The 13,767-nt window shown below is 36.4% G+C and overlaps 2 protein-coding genes across 2 annotated transcripts in view; one reads left to right on the top strand and one right to left on the bottom strand.

Moving 5' to 3' along the window:
• Positions 1-13,767, top strand: part of LOC124712502 (carbohydrate sulfotransferase 11-like) — a 237,398-nt gene that overhangs the window by 140,973 nt on the left and 82,658 nt on the right. The gene's annotated exons all lie outside the window — the stretch shown is intronic.
• LOC124712500 (calcium uptake protein 1 homolog, mitochondrial-like) overlaps positions 1-13,767 on the bottom strand; it is a 236,346-nt gene that overhangs the window by 54,403 nt on the left and 168,176 nt on the right. The window contains 1 exon segment of the mRNA XM_047242799.1: positions 3,088-3,202. Within this exon segment, the coding sequence (XP_047098755.1) occupies positions 3,088-3,202 (115 nt within the window).

Consider the following 13,767-nt stretch of genomic DNA (forward strand, 5'->3'; position numbering starts at 1 on the left):
TGATGGTTGTTGTTCACCTGTGTAGCAATGAGATACTTAGCCAATCACAGTGTGGATTTCAAAAGCACAACTCTACTGAGTCATTTATACAATTTACTGAGTACATATAAAAATCTTCAAATGATAAAGTCTCATCAGTTGGGATTTTCTGTGGCTTCCTGATGGCATTTGATTGCACCAGTCATTATATTCCATTAGATAAGTAAATTTTTTATGCAATACATAGTTCAGCACAAGTATGGTACAGTCATTACTTAAGAAACAATGTAGAAAGTTACCCTACATTCTTTGAGTAATACAAAGAGAGATGCCACATCATACTCATATGGAGAAAATGGAATGGGAGACCCACAGAGGGCAATCATTGGTGCAACCTAATTTTATGTTAATGATCTGCCATTTTATTTAAATCAGGAGACAGAATTAGTTCTGTTTGTAAGTAATATAAGCATTATTTTGAACCTGAGCAAAGAAGCATCAAGATGAAAAATAAATGATACTTTGTGAAAGTTACTAACTGGATTCGCACTAATGGGCTAACTTTAAACTCTGGAAAAAGAAGAAGAAGAAAAAAAAGAAAGAAAACAGTTCATCCAGTTTTGTGCTGCCAAAAACATCCCTTTTGCTTTTAACCTAGAGCATCCACAAGAAATAATAAGCAGGATGGAAAATACTACATCCTTATATGTGCATATTCAGGGGAATTTAAAAGTGAAAAAAGTGTACAGCAGACTCACTAATATGTTAAGGTTTGGCTACTTTTGCAGCAAGAATCATTGCCATCTTCAGAGATTCAGAAGTCAAAGTTACCATATTTTGCATATTTTCATGCACTGATTTCTTATGGGATAATATTCTGGAAAAACTCCTCACATTCACAAAAAGTATTAATTGTGCAAAGGAAAGTAATTAGAACAATGGGTGGAGTTCATACAAATACATTTTCCAGGTATCTCTCTAAGCAAGTGGGAACATTAACCTCAGCCTCACAGTACATCCATTCACTTACAAAATTCTTTTTATCAACAAGCCATCTGAAGTTGAAAGTAACAGAGATATTCACACATACAACATTGCAAAGAAAACTGATGTGAATTACCCTTTAATGCAACTAACTTTGGCACAGAAAGCTGTAAAACTGACAATCTAGCCACGGGAATAAAAGTCTAACAATCAGCAGAAGTCTTTTCAAATGTGGATTAAAGATGTTTTTCCTTAAAAACTTTTCCTACATCGTAGATGAATATCTAAACAGAAAGAGTCATTTATACAGAAAGAGCCTCTAAATGTCTAGTATGTAGAAGAAACAAATATTTAAAAAAAGTAGGTAATGTACAGGTCTACGATGGAATAACAGCAATATGAAAAGGATAGATTATTACTCAGCACACAGAGGAGGCATTGAGTCAGACACAGTCACAATGAAAAATAACACTAGAAATATTTTCAGTTTTCAGACAGAGTCCTTCTTCAGATATAAAATTCACACACATTCACAAGACTCATACATTTGTACAACAAATGAGTTGTTTAAATGTGAGAGTCTACTACTGATGAAGGACTTTGTCTGAAAGCTGAACATATTTCTAGTGTTCTTTTTCATTGTGCCTGTCAGTGATTCAACACCTCTTCTATGTGGTGAGTAGCAATCTATCCTTTCCATATTATTTTTATTCCAGTATGGGTTTTCTTGCCATATTTTTCTGTCTATATATGAAGGCTAATGCCAGGAACTATTGACACAGTTTTTCACTAATAAATAGACTGATACAGAAGAAAAGTTTATGTACATAATTTATTACTAATACACCATTAAGTAACTAACTAACTTGCAGTTCCTTGTACAAGTGAACCACACAGAGTTTAAGGATACATTGAACTGTTTGCTGATATTTCTAACGATGAACAGAATTAAAATAGTCACAGTACAAAATAAGGACAATGATTCATTATTCCAACACACAAAACACGACAGTAGCACATATTGATGACAGCGAAAAGCCAAGGAAAGAATCTACAATTCATAGACAGATGTACATTTTCAATTCAGAACATGAGCTTATGTAAAAATCAACATACGCAGACGCTAAAAGTGACTCACAATTGATGTGAAAGGATGGGGGAATGATTTGAAATAACAGACTGCAGAAACATTACATTTGACACCTTAGGTTTCTGACATATCACAAACACTTCCACATGGAAATATCACTGTCAGACTTTAAGAAAGAAGGAAGGTAGATTGGGATTTAATCTTCCATGAGGTCATTACAGACAGGGCACAAGATCATACTGGGGAAGGAAATCAACTTTGACTATATCCTTTATAAAGGTACAATCCCCACATTTGCCTTAAGTGATTCATGAAAATCCCAGAAGTATAAATATGAATGGCTAGATGGGAATATGAAAACCAATCTTCCTAATTGTAAGTCCTATGCTTTATCACAATGACACCTTGTTTAGAGTGCCAGACTGAAATATTGTAATACATGTATCTGATGGGAGTCAATGATGTCAATATAGCAATGGAAAATAAAATATCAGTGTGCTTCATTACGCTGTCTGCTACAACTGAGAGCTGCACAAGTTGCCTCTCCTGGGAAATGGCAACAATTTAAAAAAATTAACTTCTTTCAGCAAACATAAATTTTCACCTTAGTTCCTTTGCCTTTTTTCTTTGAAGTTCCAGTATCATTCTTTCTCTTGTTTCCATGTATTTAAGAAACCTATTCAATATTCTTCATCATCTGATCATTTCTCATTATTTCCCCAGTGAACATACTGTTTTGTCTACCTGTCTCCTAAACTTTACCATTCTGCATTTCTGTATTTTATTCTCTTAGTCAGTGCAGTTGGCGCAGCAGTAGGAATTATTTATACACCTAACCACACATAAATATACTTAAGGCTATTTGCAAAATTCATAGTCAGCATTTCGTATTGCTGCTCTAGCTATAGACTCACCTGAATACAGAAGATAAGCTCACTTGCTTCCATAGCAGTTTCTCAAGCAGACACATACAAAAATAAACATTTACATATCACAACACTAGGGAATTTATTTACAAACAAGACAGCACTTACTTGATAGGACAGTAAGCAGAAATATGTAGTCAGAGAATGTGATCAGACCAGCACTTCCAAGCTTGTAAAAAATGCTGTCCTCATCTAAGGCAAGTTCCAGTTTCATATGGACATTCTGTGAAAGATATTTGCTATTAATACTCCATACTGTGACAAATTCACAGTGTATATCATTTCTGCAGAACAAAAATGAAGCTGTCTACATATAAAGTTCAACTCAAATTTCCTCACAGCAGAGAAATTTGGCACGTTAACTGTATGAAAAAAATTTCCAAAGGTGCCTATGATTAAACAATATTCCAAATGTTTTACAATGAAGCACAATGTTCAATAGTGATAACATCGCATAATGTGTCACGCTCATATACGACACTGCAAAAAATGTAATGTGGAAGTTGATTCTTTCATAAAAGCAGTTTCTGGGTCCACCAGTTCATTATCTATTACTTAAATTATCATTTTCTTAATCAATAAAACCCAATTATAAACAATGCACAAAAGAGCTGAGCTTTATTGAGAGCATGAAGAATTATTAAGCCTCATTAAATTTTTGACTGCTTATTGTGATGTTGCTAAACTATAAGACAGAATTGTTGGCCAATACTTATTTTCAGGACACGAAAAATGTAATACTGCTGATAGACACATCTACAAGTAAAAGTGATGCCTGAAGATGAGGCCCCACTACAAGTGGGTGGGTGTCAATCCTGTGTTCTGAGTGACTTGTCGTTCCTTTTTAACATTGCCCAAAATATCCCACTCTCCTCCCCAATGGAGTAATTATTAGTTCTCAAAGCCCTTTTACTTTTATGGGTGTTTATTGCACTACTGTACATTTTGCTTCTTCAAGGTAACTAAAGGAGAGAAATTCTGTCTCCTTGTTCATTAGCTTCCTAGTTTGAACTTTGCAATTAACGTTAAAAGTTTTATACAGAGAGTCAAGTATGAATTGTCATTTAAATTGGAGACCTCATTGATGCATATTTTTTTATAGCATCCTGCTTAATAGCTGCTAATACGTCTTGGAATTTTCATTTGGAATAATGCATCTGAAGATTTATTCTCAACATCTGGCGCTGTTTACAGGCATCATATGAACAAACAATATGAAGAAATTCTAAGATACACTGTTCAGCCACAAGCACCTTTCCCCATTAGAGCACGCCCTCTGTGACAAGAGCAAAAAGATGCAATAGCAAAACTGTAATGTAATGATACTGTCCAAAGCAATTATAAGAATGAGATAAAAATAGCTGTCATTAAATGTCATCAAAAAAGCTTATTAGTATACACACCTTATGCCACACACAGTACAATGATGGGAATTATGTACTTGCTCCTATTTGCCACTTAATCACTACTCCCTTTCACTGATTTTTACCAGTAAGGTATTTGACCTAAAATGTTTATTAAGAATTTACTGGGACCTTCTACAATTAATCCATTTAAGACAGTACTCATTTCACTCTACATCTATACTCTGCAAACCACCGTGAGGTGCATGGCAGGATGATTTGATGTGTGTTTCTAAAAAAATAATTTTGGGTGGTTTATAGAGTAAACTATAATCATAAACTTTCCAGTTCATCCTCAGCAGCAGCAATTAGCAAACTCAAAATTATGAAACTGTATTTTCTTCAATTTCACCTCTAAGGAAATAACTTTCAACAATCCAGCATAACTATGGCAACACAATGGAGTAGTGTAGCCAAAAACATAGGTACGTTTAAGAACTTGTTGTAGCTGAAAAATTCAGTCGCACTGTTGATATTTCACAAAACCCTTGTATGAAGGCTTATATTGTGGCATTTTCTTATTATACACAGGTGATTTCACACTATTACAGATGATTGCTTCTCTCTATTTGATGACAAATTACACAATTGTTGCGCCTTTTACAGAACATGACGTGAGAAATGCATTTGTGCATCGCAATTTTCCTTATCTTATTATGTCATTGTTAGACTTGTCATGGCTTGCTTTTGCATAAGAATTTTTGGAAATAGCAACGGTTTGAATAATTTCAGCACAAACTATGTAATTTTTTTTCCAAATTCAGGAAACACACATTTCTAGTATTTAACATACTCACACACTGCCAATTTGAACATTTATGTGCCACTCTACCACTTATGTACTAGCAACCTGAACAACTATGATCACTCCAGATGAAAAAGTTTACAAACCCATACACATTAATTTTATCCCCTATGTAGTTGAATCACTTATTTGACTGACATCACTTTCTGTGCTTGTTTCAGTTACAATATTGTTCTGTTCAAATTTGAACTCATAAAATTTTAAGAGCATGAACTGTTGTTCAAATTGAATTAGATATCCTATTAACAACAAAAGTTGATCTTTGTATTAAAGATACAATGAATTTTGGAGAGATACTTCTACAACTATACCTTTTAACATAAATTGACCCTTCAATGGATCTCAAGTACACAATTTTCTCTTTTGCAAATCATTTTCCGTGAACAAATGCAAAGAAAGTATTATCTCACTAACCTGTTCACATCAAAAATACTCTAAATAACACTAAATTGCTGTTCCAGCATTGATATCTATTTGTATGTCATTTTATTGAAAATATAAATGTATTTTATATGAGGGAAAGGAGGGTAAGAAAGTGATGGAACAGAAAGCAAACAAAAATTCACATGAATATGTTAGCCTCTTACATTCAGTCACAGCATTAAATATCTGCTGATACTCACCAGCATTCATTATGACACATTATCCAATTATGGGCTTTATGTTAGTGCACACACATTAAAGATGATACTGATGAGGCAAAGTGACATAAACTCATCAAGGATGAATTACTCCTCCATTATGTAGAAATGTGTAATACAACTAAATATGTGCTTCCTGCAGCTTCAAGAGTTATGGTGGTTATGATAAGAATGATCATTAAAGAAGAGTAATAAGTGCACTGCTAATAACACAGACACACTGTGGTTTACTACAAATTTTATTATTTCATGATTTATGCACAGCTGTTATTTTCTCAGCAACTGTTTTATATATTTCAGAATAAAATTCAGTCATCACTTGTGAAATACATTTTCTAATTGTGCAAATGATGACTGAAGTTTATTATTTCAATTAGAGAAGCTATTATGTTATTTTAGTATGTATGCTTAGACATTACACTGCTTTGACAATAATTTGTTATTTACTGAATTTTATTAAGAAATGCTACAAGGTTTGATAGATGCCTAAAGAAAATGCACAAAATTTATGACTGTAGAAAACTAACTATAGAAAGCAAGTCATAGTGAATTTGCTACCAGAAGCATTTCTACAAGCATCCATATCATTCTTATAGGAAAATGCAATTCTTGAATGAGTGACAATGAGGGTGTCATAAGAGGAAATATAGTTGTGACAAATCTAATGCAAGGAGTATAATCTGTGAGACTTCCAATTTGAGAAGTGTTTGATAGTATTGAAACCTGAGATTAAATTAGGTTTGATGTTACTGAATAGCCCATGCAAATAAATAAGCTTTGTCATGCTGTTTAATGAGAATGAATTGTATAGATGAGTAAATTATATCAAGCACAAAATTTTCAAACAATCATCATTTTATTCTTTTCATAACTTTAAAATTTTGTATCTAAAAGGTTAAAATATTTATGACAAGTGTCATAAGAGCAGAGGACACACAAAATCATAGTATTTATAATCCAAACTGAGTCAGTGATATGGACATTATCAGTTTTTAAAACATACTGAGGAAGGAAACAACTCAAAATTCTGAATACACATCAATTGTAAAAGGCTGACTATGCACTCCAAAGCTATGATGACTTCTCTGTGCATGGAGTTATGTGAACACGCATTGGCTTCCTTGTAGTGCACAACTAATTTCAGTGAATATTCAGACATAGTTTGCTTCCACAAAAGCATAATTAAATCTGGGGCACTGGTAATGTCAAAGTACGGAAACATTTTAGTGGACGCCACCAGACACCTACTATTGTTTCTGTAGGTAATTCTGGAAACATTTTGTCCAATCTTGGTTGTTTAATTATTTGTAAGTTCCACACATCAAAACTGTGACCTCCCACTATGATGTAGAATAAGTACATTAGCACACTGCACTTCAGGGAACTCTTTTTAGTTACTTTACCACATATATTAATTTGATTTTAAACAGAGATCAGTCATCAGTCTAAGGATTCATATGAACATCATAATCTTTACTGGGCATTGTGCTAATGGAGGTGGTGAGCTACTGCCAACTTCTCATCTGAAAATCAGCTCACCCAGCCAGTTAGGGGGGCTTAAATTTGAACATGTCACTTAAAGTGCCAGAGAATACTCCTACGCATAACATCAAACTTTGATTACTAAACTGGTACATCACTAAGCTAATCAAAACAATGGACTTGCAGTTTTAATTGTAGATGGCAAAATACTTTCCACTCAGAAATCACTTGCAGATATGAACCAGAGTATATTACATTTCTTTTAATTATATCTTGCTAACTTTGCATAATGGATCCAAGCAATATATTTTTGTAACTTCATTATTCATTCTACACATGAGTAACATTATGGCTATATGGAAAAGTACTAACACAGGGAGAAATAGTCTATTCTAGAGTCTAATTTGCCAGATGACCAATTTTCTCTTCCCCCATCTTCTAATCGGCAACGGGAACAGAGGCAACTTCAAATAAAAAGCTACTTAAATGTAAAGAACCATTTGATCAGAGTTGCATTACAAACTCTGGTAGGTTTAAGTAGTACTCATGCTACATAACTAGAACTCAACATCATGTTTTTCTTGCAAGTTTGTCTTTTGCTCTTCCCAAAATCTCAATTAAATAATTAGCTTTGTTTGATGCTATGCATCTATAAACAAGACACCCATCTCTACTTATTCAATCAGTCTCCAAAATTTGGACAGTAAGTAAATGAATTATGCCATTACCACAAGCCATATTTTTCTCCTCAGAAAGTTTTATGTAAAAAGATTTCAAGTTCTCATTTATTACTGAAAGATAAACCAGAATTGATTGATAACATCAACAACATATCAAGAGTCTCTGCTGATGCACCATTGACTTGTGACATCAGCTGCTCAAGTAATTAACATTGAAATTCACCAACAGCTGTGTACTTAAAATGTTATTTTAAATTATTTTGACTACCAGTTTCGGCATTCCACTATGCCATCTTCAGGTCCCATATGCATCTTTCAAAAATAAATGATATTATCATACAGTGCCATATACTCATGGATGTCTTGAATTCAAAACCATATCCCAGATGCTTCATTCGAAGCACTTGAGTTGCACTCAAGTCTTCGAATAAAGAACTTGGAATTTGGTTTTCAATTTACTATGTCCAGTAACATATGGCACTGTATGACAATATTGTTTATTTTTGAAAGATGTATATGGGGCCTGAAGATGGCATAGTGGAATGCTGAAATTGGTAGTCAAAATAAAATAAAATAACATCTTAATTACAAAGCTGTTGGCAAATTTCATTGATAATTACATATCAAGAGGGTTTTTTGTGGTAAAAAGAAGCACATACTGAATATCTTCCTGGAATCCAATGATATATAAGAGTTATGTTTTCATCATTTTTAACTATATCATATTCTCAGCTATAAATTGCAACAGGTCATCTTTTGCTTTAAAATAGCTATCCCCAAAGCCCCCCCACACATTCCAGCAATGTTTACTCAAAAACTGGTTGACATGGACCTGCATTCGCTGATAGACACTTGTCTCTCAGCCCCATCAGTTAGGATCATTATCCAAATGCATTTCTTCCACCAAGTTAAATGGCTGCAAGTGGTACACCAAGCCTTGTAGACACATTGCACAGTTTTCATGTATACAGCAACAAATCAAGCAACTTCAGCTACAGTGTGTTCATGGACACGTCCAAAGCCAATATGACCTTTCTGATATTCAGTAGTGTCTCCATGTTAAACTATTTTACTGTGGTGATGTCATACAAACGTCTGGTGCACCTATGTGCGTGTGCATACTTGTATGCACCCACATATACATGCACTCCAGTTCACTGCAAAAGGACACATGTCTATTTGGTATCAGTTTTACACTATCTATATTGCTCCAAAGTAACCACTGTGCTTTTTTAAGGGGGTTGTTAAAACACACATCAAAAACAGTTTTGCATCACCCCGGTTCCCAGAACTCCTCGAGATAGACATTGACTGTGGATATTGTATCACAGACATAGTCCCTCTGACTATTCAGAGATGTCACTAAACCCGCCCAAGGATGTAAACAACCACACATGAGCAGCACCTATTAGATGGAAGGGATCTGGCAGATGATCAGTTCCAGTTATTCTACCAGAAAGGAGGTGCTCGGCTCATGTTGTCTGTAGTTCAGCCATGCCTAGATGGTAAAAACCGCAGTTCGATCGTGCCCTCATTGTTACTTTGGGTGGGGAAGGGCTCTCAACAAGGAAAATGTCCAGGTGTCTCCGAGTGAACCAAAGCGATGCTGTCCAGACATGGAGGAGATACAGAGAGACAGGAACTGTCAATGACATGTCTCTCTCTCTCTCTCTCTCTCTCTCTCTCTCTCTCTCTCTCTCTCTCTCTCTCTCTCTCAGGTGCCCACGGGCTACTACTGCAGAGGATGACCACTATCTACAGATTATGGCTTGAAGGAACCCTGACAGCAACGCCATCATGTTGAATAATGCTTTTCATGCAGCCACAGATGTTGTCTTATGACTCAAACTGTATGCAATAGGCTGCATGGTGTGCAACTTCACTCCTGACGTCCATGATGAGGTCCACCTTTGCAACCACAACACCATGCAGCACGATACAGATGGACCCGTCAACATGCCAAACGGGCTGCTCAGGATTGGCATCACATTCTCTTCATCGACGAGTGTCACATGCGCCTTCAACCAGACAATCATTGGAAACATGTTTGGAGGCAATCCAGTCAGGCTGAACGCCTTAGGCACACTGTCCAGTGAGTACAGCAAGGTGAAGGTTCCCTGCTGCTTTGGGGTGGCATTATGTGGGGCCGACGTACACCACTGGTGGTCATGGAAGGCGCCGTAATGCCTGGAACTCTTGGAACAAAGGTGATGCAATACTTTTTTTGATGTGTGTATTTTAATGTGGTGAAATTTGATTGAACAATGGAAACTCCAGGTAGGAACAGGAATCAACTTTCCTAGCTCTGAAATGTTTTCCTACAATTTTCCACTGCTCTTCTCTTTACAGTCACCTTAACAAAATGTTTAGTGGTGAACTACTGTGTCTGTAAAACAGGAAGTTGAAAATTCCTTAGCCTAGTAATGAGAGAGTATTTTCTGAGTCAAACTCATGCTGCTTCTTCAACATAGTTCAGTTTCAGTCCATTGCATGTAGTCATATGTTTTTCCTGTGAGTAGATCCCATTCACGAAGTGTGCTTTTAAAGAGTCAGAAAAACACCTATCTATCTACATTTACATCTCTTCTGCACAAACCACTCTTCAGTGTTTGGTGGAGAATACCTTGTGTTCCAGTGTCACCCCCTCCTTTTCCTGTTTGCAGGAAGAAAGATTACTTGTAAGCCTCCATGTTGGCTCAAATCTCTCTATGTTTTTAGGTCTTTTTATAAAATATGCATAGGAGGGAGAAATATAATGCTTGACTCTTCTAGGAATTTGAACTTTAATAGTAAACCACACCATGATGCAGGTAGCACCTGCAACTGGAGTTGGTTCAGCAATTATGTGGTGCTTTCGTGCTTACTACATGAACATGTATTGAAATTCATTGCTCATCTTTGGATCTTTGCTATTTCCTCTATCAATTCTATCTGATGCAGATCACAGACTGACAAGCAATATCCAACTCATTAGTCACACAAGCTTTTTTTGAAGCAACCTCTTTTGTTGATGGACCTCATTTCTTGAGGATTCTTCCAATGAACCTCAGTCTGGCATCTGCCTTAATTGGGATTAGTTTTACATGGTTGTCCCACTTTAAATAGTTCAGTATGCATAACTCTAGTTATTTTATGGAAGTAACTGCTTCCAGTGATTGTTTTGCAGTCGGGAAAACATATAATAATGGGCTTTTCTGTCTATGCATGCGCAATACATTACATTTGTTTATACTGAGTGTCAACTGCCACTCTGCCTCATGGAACTTTTGACATTGTCTGCAGGGTTATTTAAATTAATTGTGAATAGTAATGGTCCTCTAACACTCCCTTGGGGTATGCTCCAAGTTACTCTTATGTCTCAAGACTTATCTCCATTGAGAATTAAGTGGTGTGTTCTGTTTGCTAGAAACTCTTGAATCCAATTACACAGTTGGCCTGATATTCCATAAGTCCATATTTTGTTCATTTGTTGCCCATGTGGAACAATGTCAAATGCCTTCTGGAAGTAAAGGAACACAGTACTGCCTGGGCACCTTTATCTGCTTCTTTCTGGGTCTTGTGGACGATAAAAGTAAGCTGGGTTTCACACAACTGCTTTTTAGAACCTATGTTGATTGCTAAATAGGAGATTTTTGGTCCTCAGGAATGTCATAATACCCAAGCATAGCCTTTAACCTGTCCTTTGGCCTCAAAAGGACTTCCAGCCAATTATTTATTTGGGTTCAGAATAGATGGAAGTCAATGGGTATCAAATCTGGTGAATGTGCAGATGTTATTCAATTCGTATTTCTGATTCATCAGTTTTCTCATAACCAAAGCACCTTTGTGGGCAGTTGCATTGTCCTAACAACAAATATTTTTTTGTTTTTGCTTTTCCTTTCAATACAACCACTGCTCACACATTTTTGCATCCAACAGATTGACAACATTTGTGCAGCATTCATCAATTATAGTTTTATCCTTCGCAAGGAAATTAGTACAAGCAATTATGTTAGGTTTCCAACAAAAACTGACTGTAACTTATTCAGTAGAGGATAAACACTATCTTTTGTGGTGAAAGATCACCAGCTTCACATCAGTTAGATAATTTTTAAAATAAATATTTAGCTTTTACTGGGTGCTTTTATAGTTTGATTCTTAAATTAGTAGTAGTAGGAGGAGGAGGAGGATGGATGGTGTGTGTGAATGCAGGGGAGCTGACTAAGGTTCGCAAACAGCTGAAAAGAGCATTGGCTGAGATCAGTTGTGTGCAGGCTGCTGCCTTGGGGTGTAGTGGTGGCAGAAAATCTGGTGTGTCACATACGACATCTCAGGTGTCACTTGTTTCCTCCACAGGCTCTTCTACCATTCACCCTGTGAATGGACAAGTAGTTGCTCCTTCAGCAGGATACAGGTCCATGGGAGAGGGATTTGCTACTTTTTGGGATCTCCAATTTTAGGCCCATTTGGAGCCCCTTAAAGAAATAGTATCCAGGGCTGGGAAGAAATCCCATGTGTACACTGTATGTTTGACATGGGGTCCGATCTGAAATGAGGAGGTGGCACCGCCCATAACTACCAAAGGTGCAGGGTGCAATTATCTGCACACTGTGGCTCATGTTGGCACCAATGATTCCTGTTGCTTGGATTCTGAGGCCCTTATCAGCTCAAATGGGCAGCTAGGGGAAGTGGTGCCGTGTGTGTGTGTGTGTGTGTGTGTGTGTGTGTGTGTGTAGAGGGGGATGGGGAGGGGGTGGGGGAGGAAGAGTTAGGTAAAAGTTTGATGTCCTCTCATGAATACTCACCAGTTCAAAAAGAGGGAGCAAAATCAGATCATGTACAAAATAAAGGCATTTAGACTGTCAAAATTTTATCCCTAAATTCCTGAAGCATTTGTAACAAAGTTCCTGAATTTACTGGCCTCCAGGAAAATTGTCAAGCTCAAATTATTCTCAAAACTGAAAGATGGGCAAAACTTGAAATAGAAAACTCTAAAATATTTAATGAGGCATGGAACATACATCAGAAAGAAGACAATTAAAAGCCACAGAAGTGTTCATTATCTGGACACAAGCAACCAGCGCAGGTGAACTCAAGTTAACCTTTGTATGTTTATACCAGCTACCTAATTCTGCGGTAGCAGTTGTAGAGTCATTCAAAGAAAGTCTACACTCAGTAGTGTGGAAGCACCCCAATCATGCAATATTAGTTTTAAATGACTTTAACCTACCGAGTATAAGGTGGGACATATACGATCTCATTGCATGTAGAACAGACAGAAGCAGGTAGAACAGACAGAAGTAGTTCTGAACATGTTTCCTAAAATTTGCCTTCAACAGCTAGTTCGACAACCCATGCACAGTGAAAATATTGTAGACTTCATAGCTACAAACATTCCTGACCCTATCGATGATATTAGTATAGAGATAGGGATTAGTGATCATGATGGTATAGCAATGAGGGACATAAAAGTTAATACACCCATCCAGAAGGCTATGAGAGTATTTACAATGGAAAGAGCAGATAAGCGGTGTTAGCATCCTACTTAGAAAATGAAAGGACATCATTTAGTTTCAGCATGATGGGCACAGAGGAAATGTGGGCAAAGTTTCAACAGGCTGTAAATCAAGCTCTGGAGAAGTATGTTCCAAATAAGTGAGTTAAGGGATGGAAAAAACCCACCACAATTTAATAACAAAATTCAGAAAAAGGTGGAGAAGATGAGGTTGTTTCACTCTTGGTTCAAAAAAAGGATGTAGAAATGTCGACATCTGAATATTAGCAGAAATTTGTACACC

This window comes from Schistocerca piceifrons, chromosome 8 (genome assembly GCF_021461385.2).
Source record: "Schistocerca piceifrons isolate TAMUIC-IGC-003096 chromosome 8, iqSchPice1.1, whole genome shotgun sequence".
Taxonomy (NCBI): Eukaryota; Metazoa; Arthropoda; class Insecta; order Orthoptera; family Acrididae; genus Schistocerca; species Schistocerca piceifrons.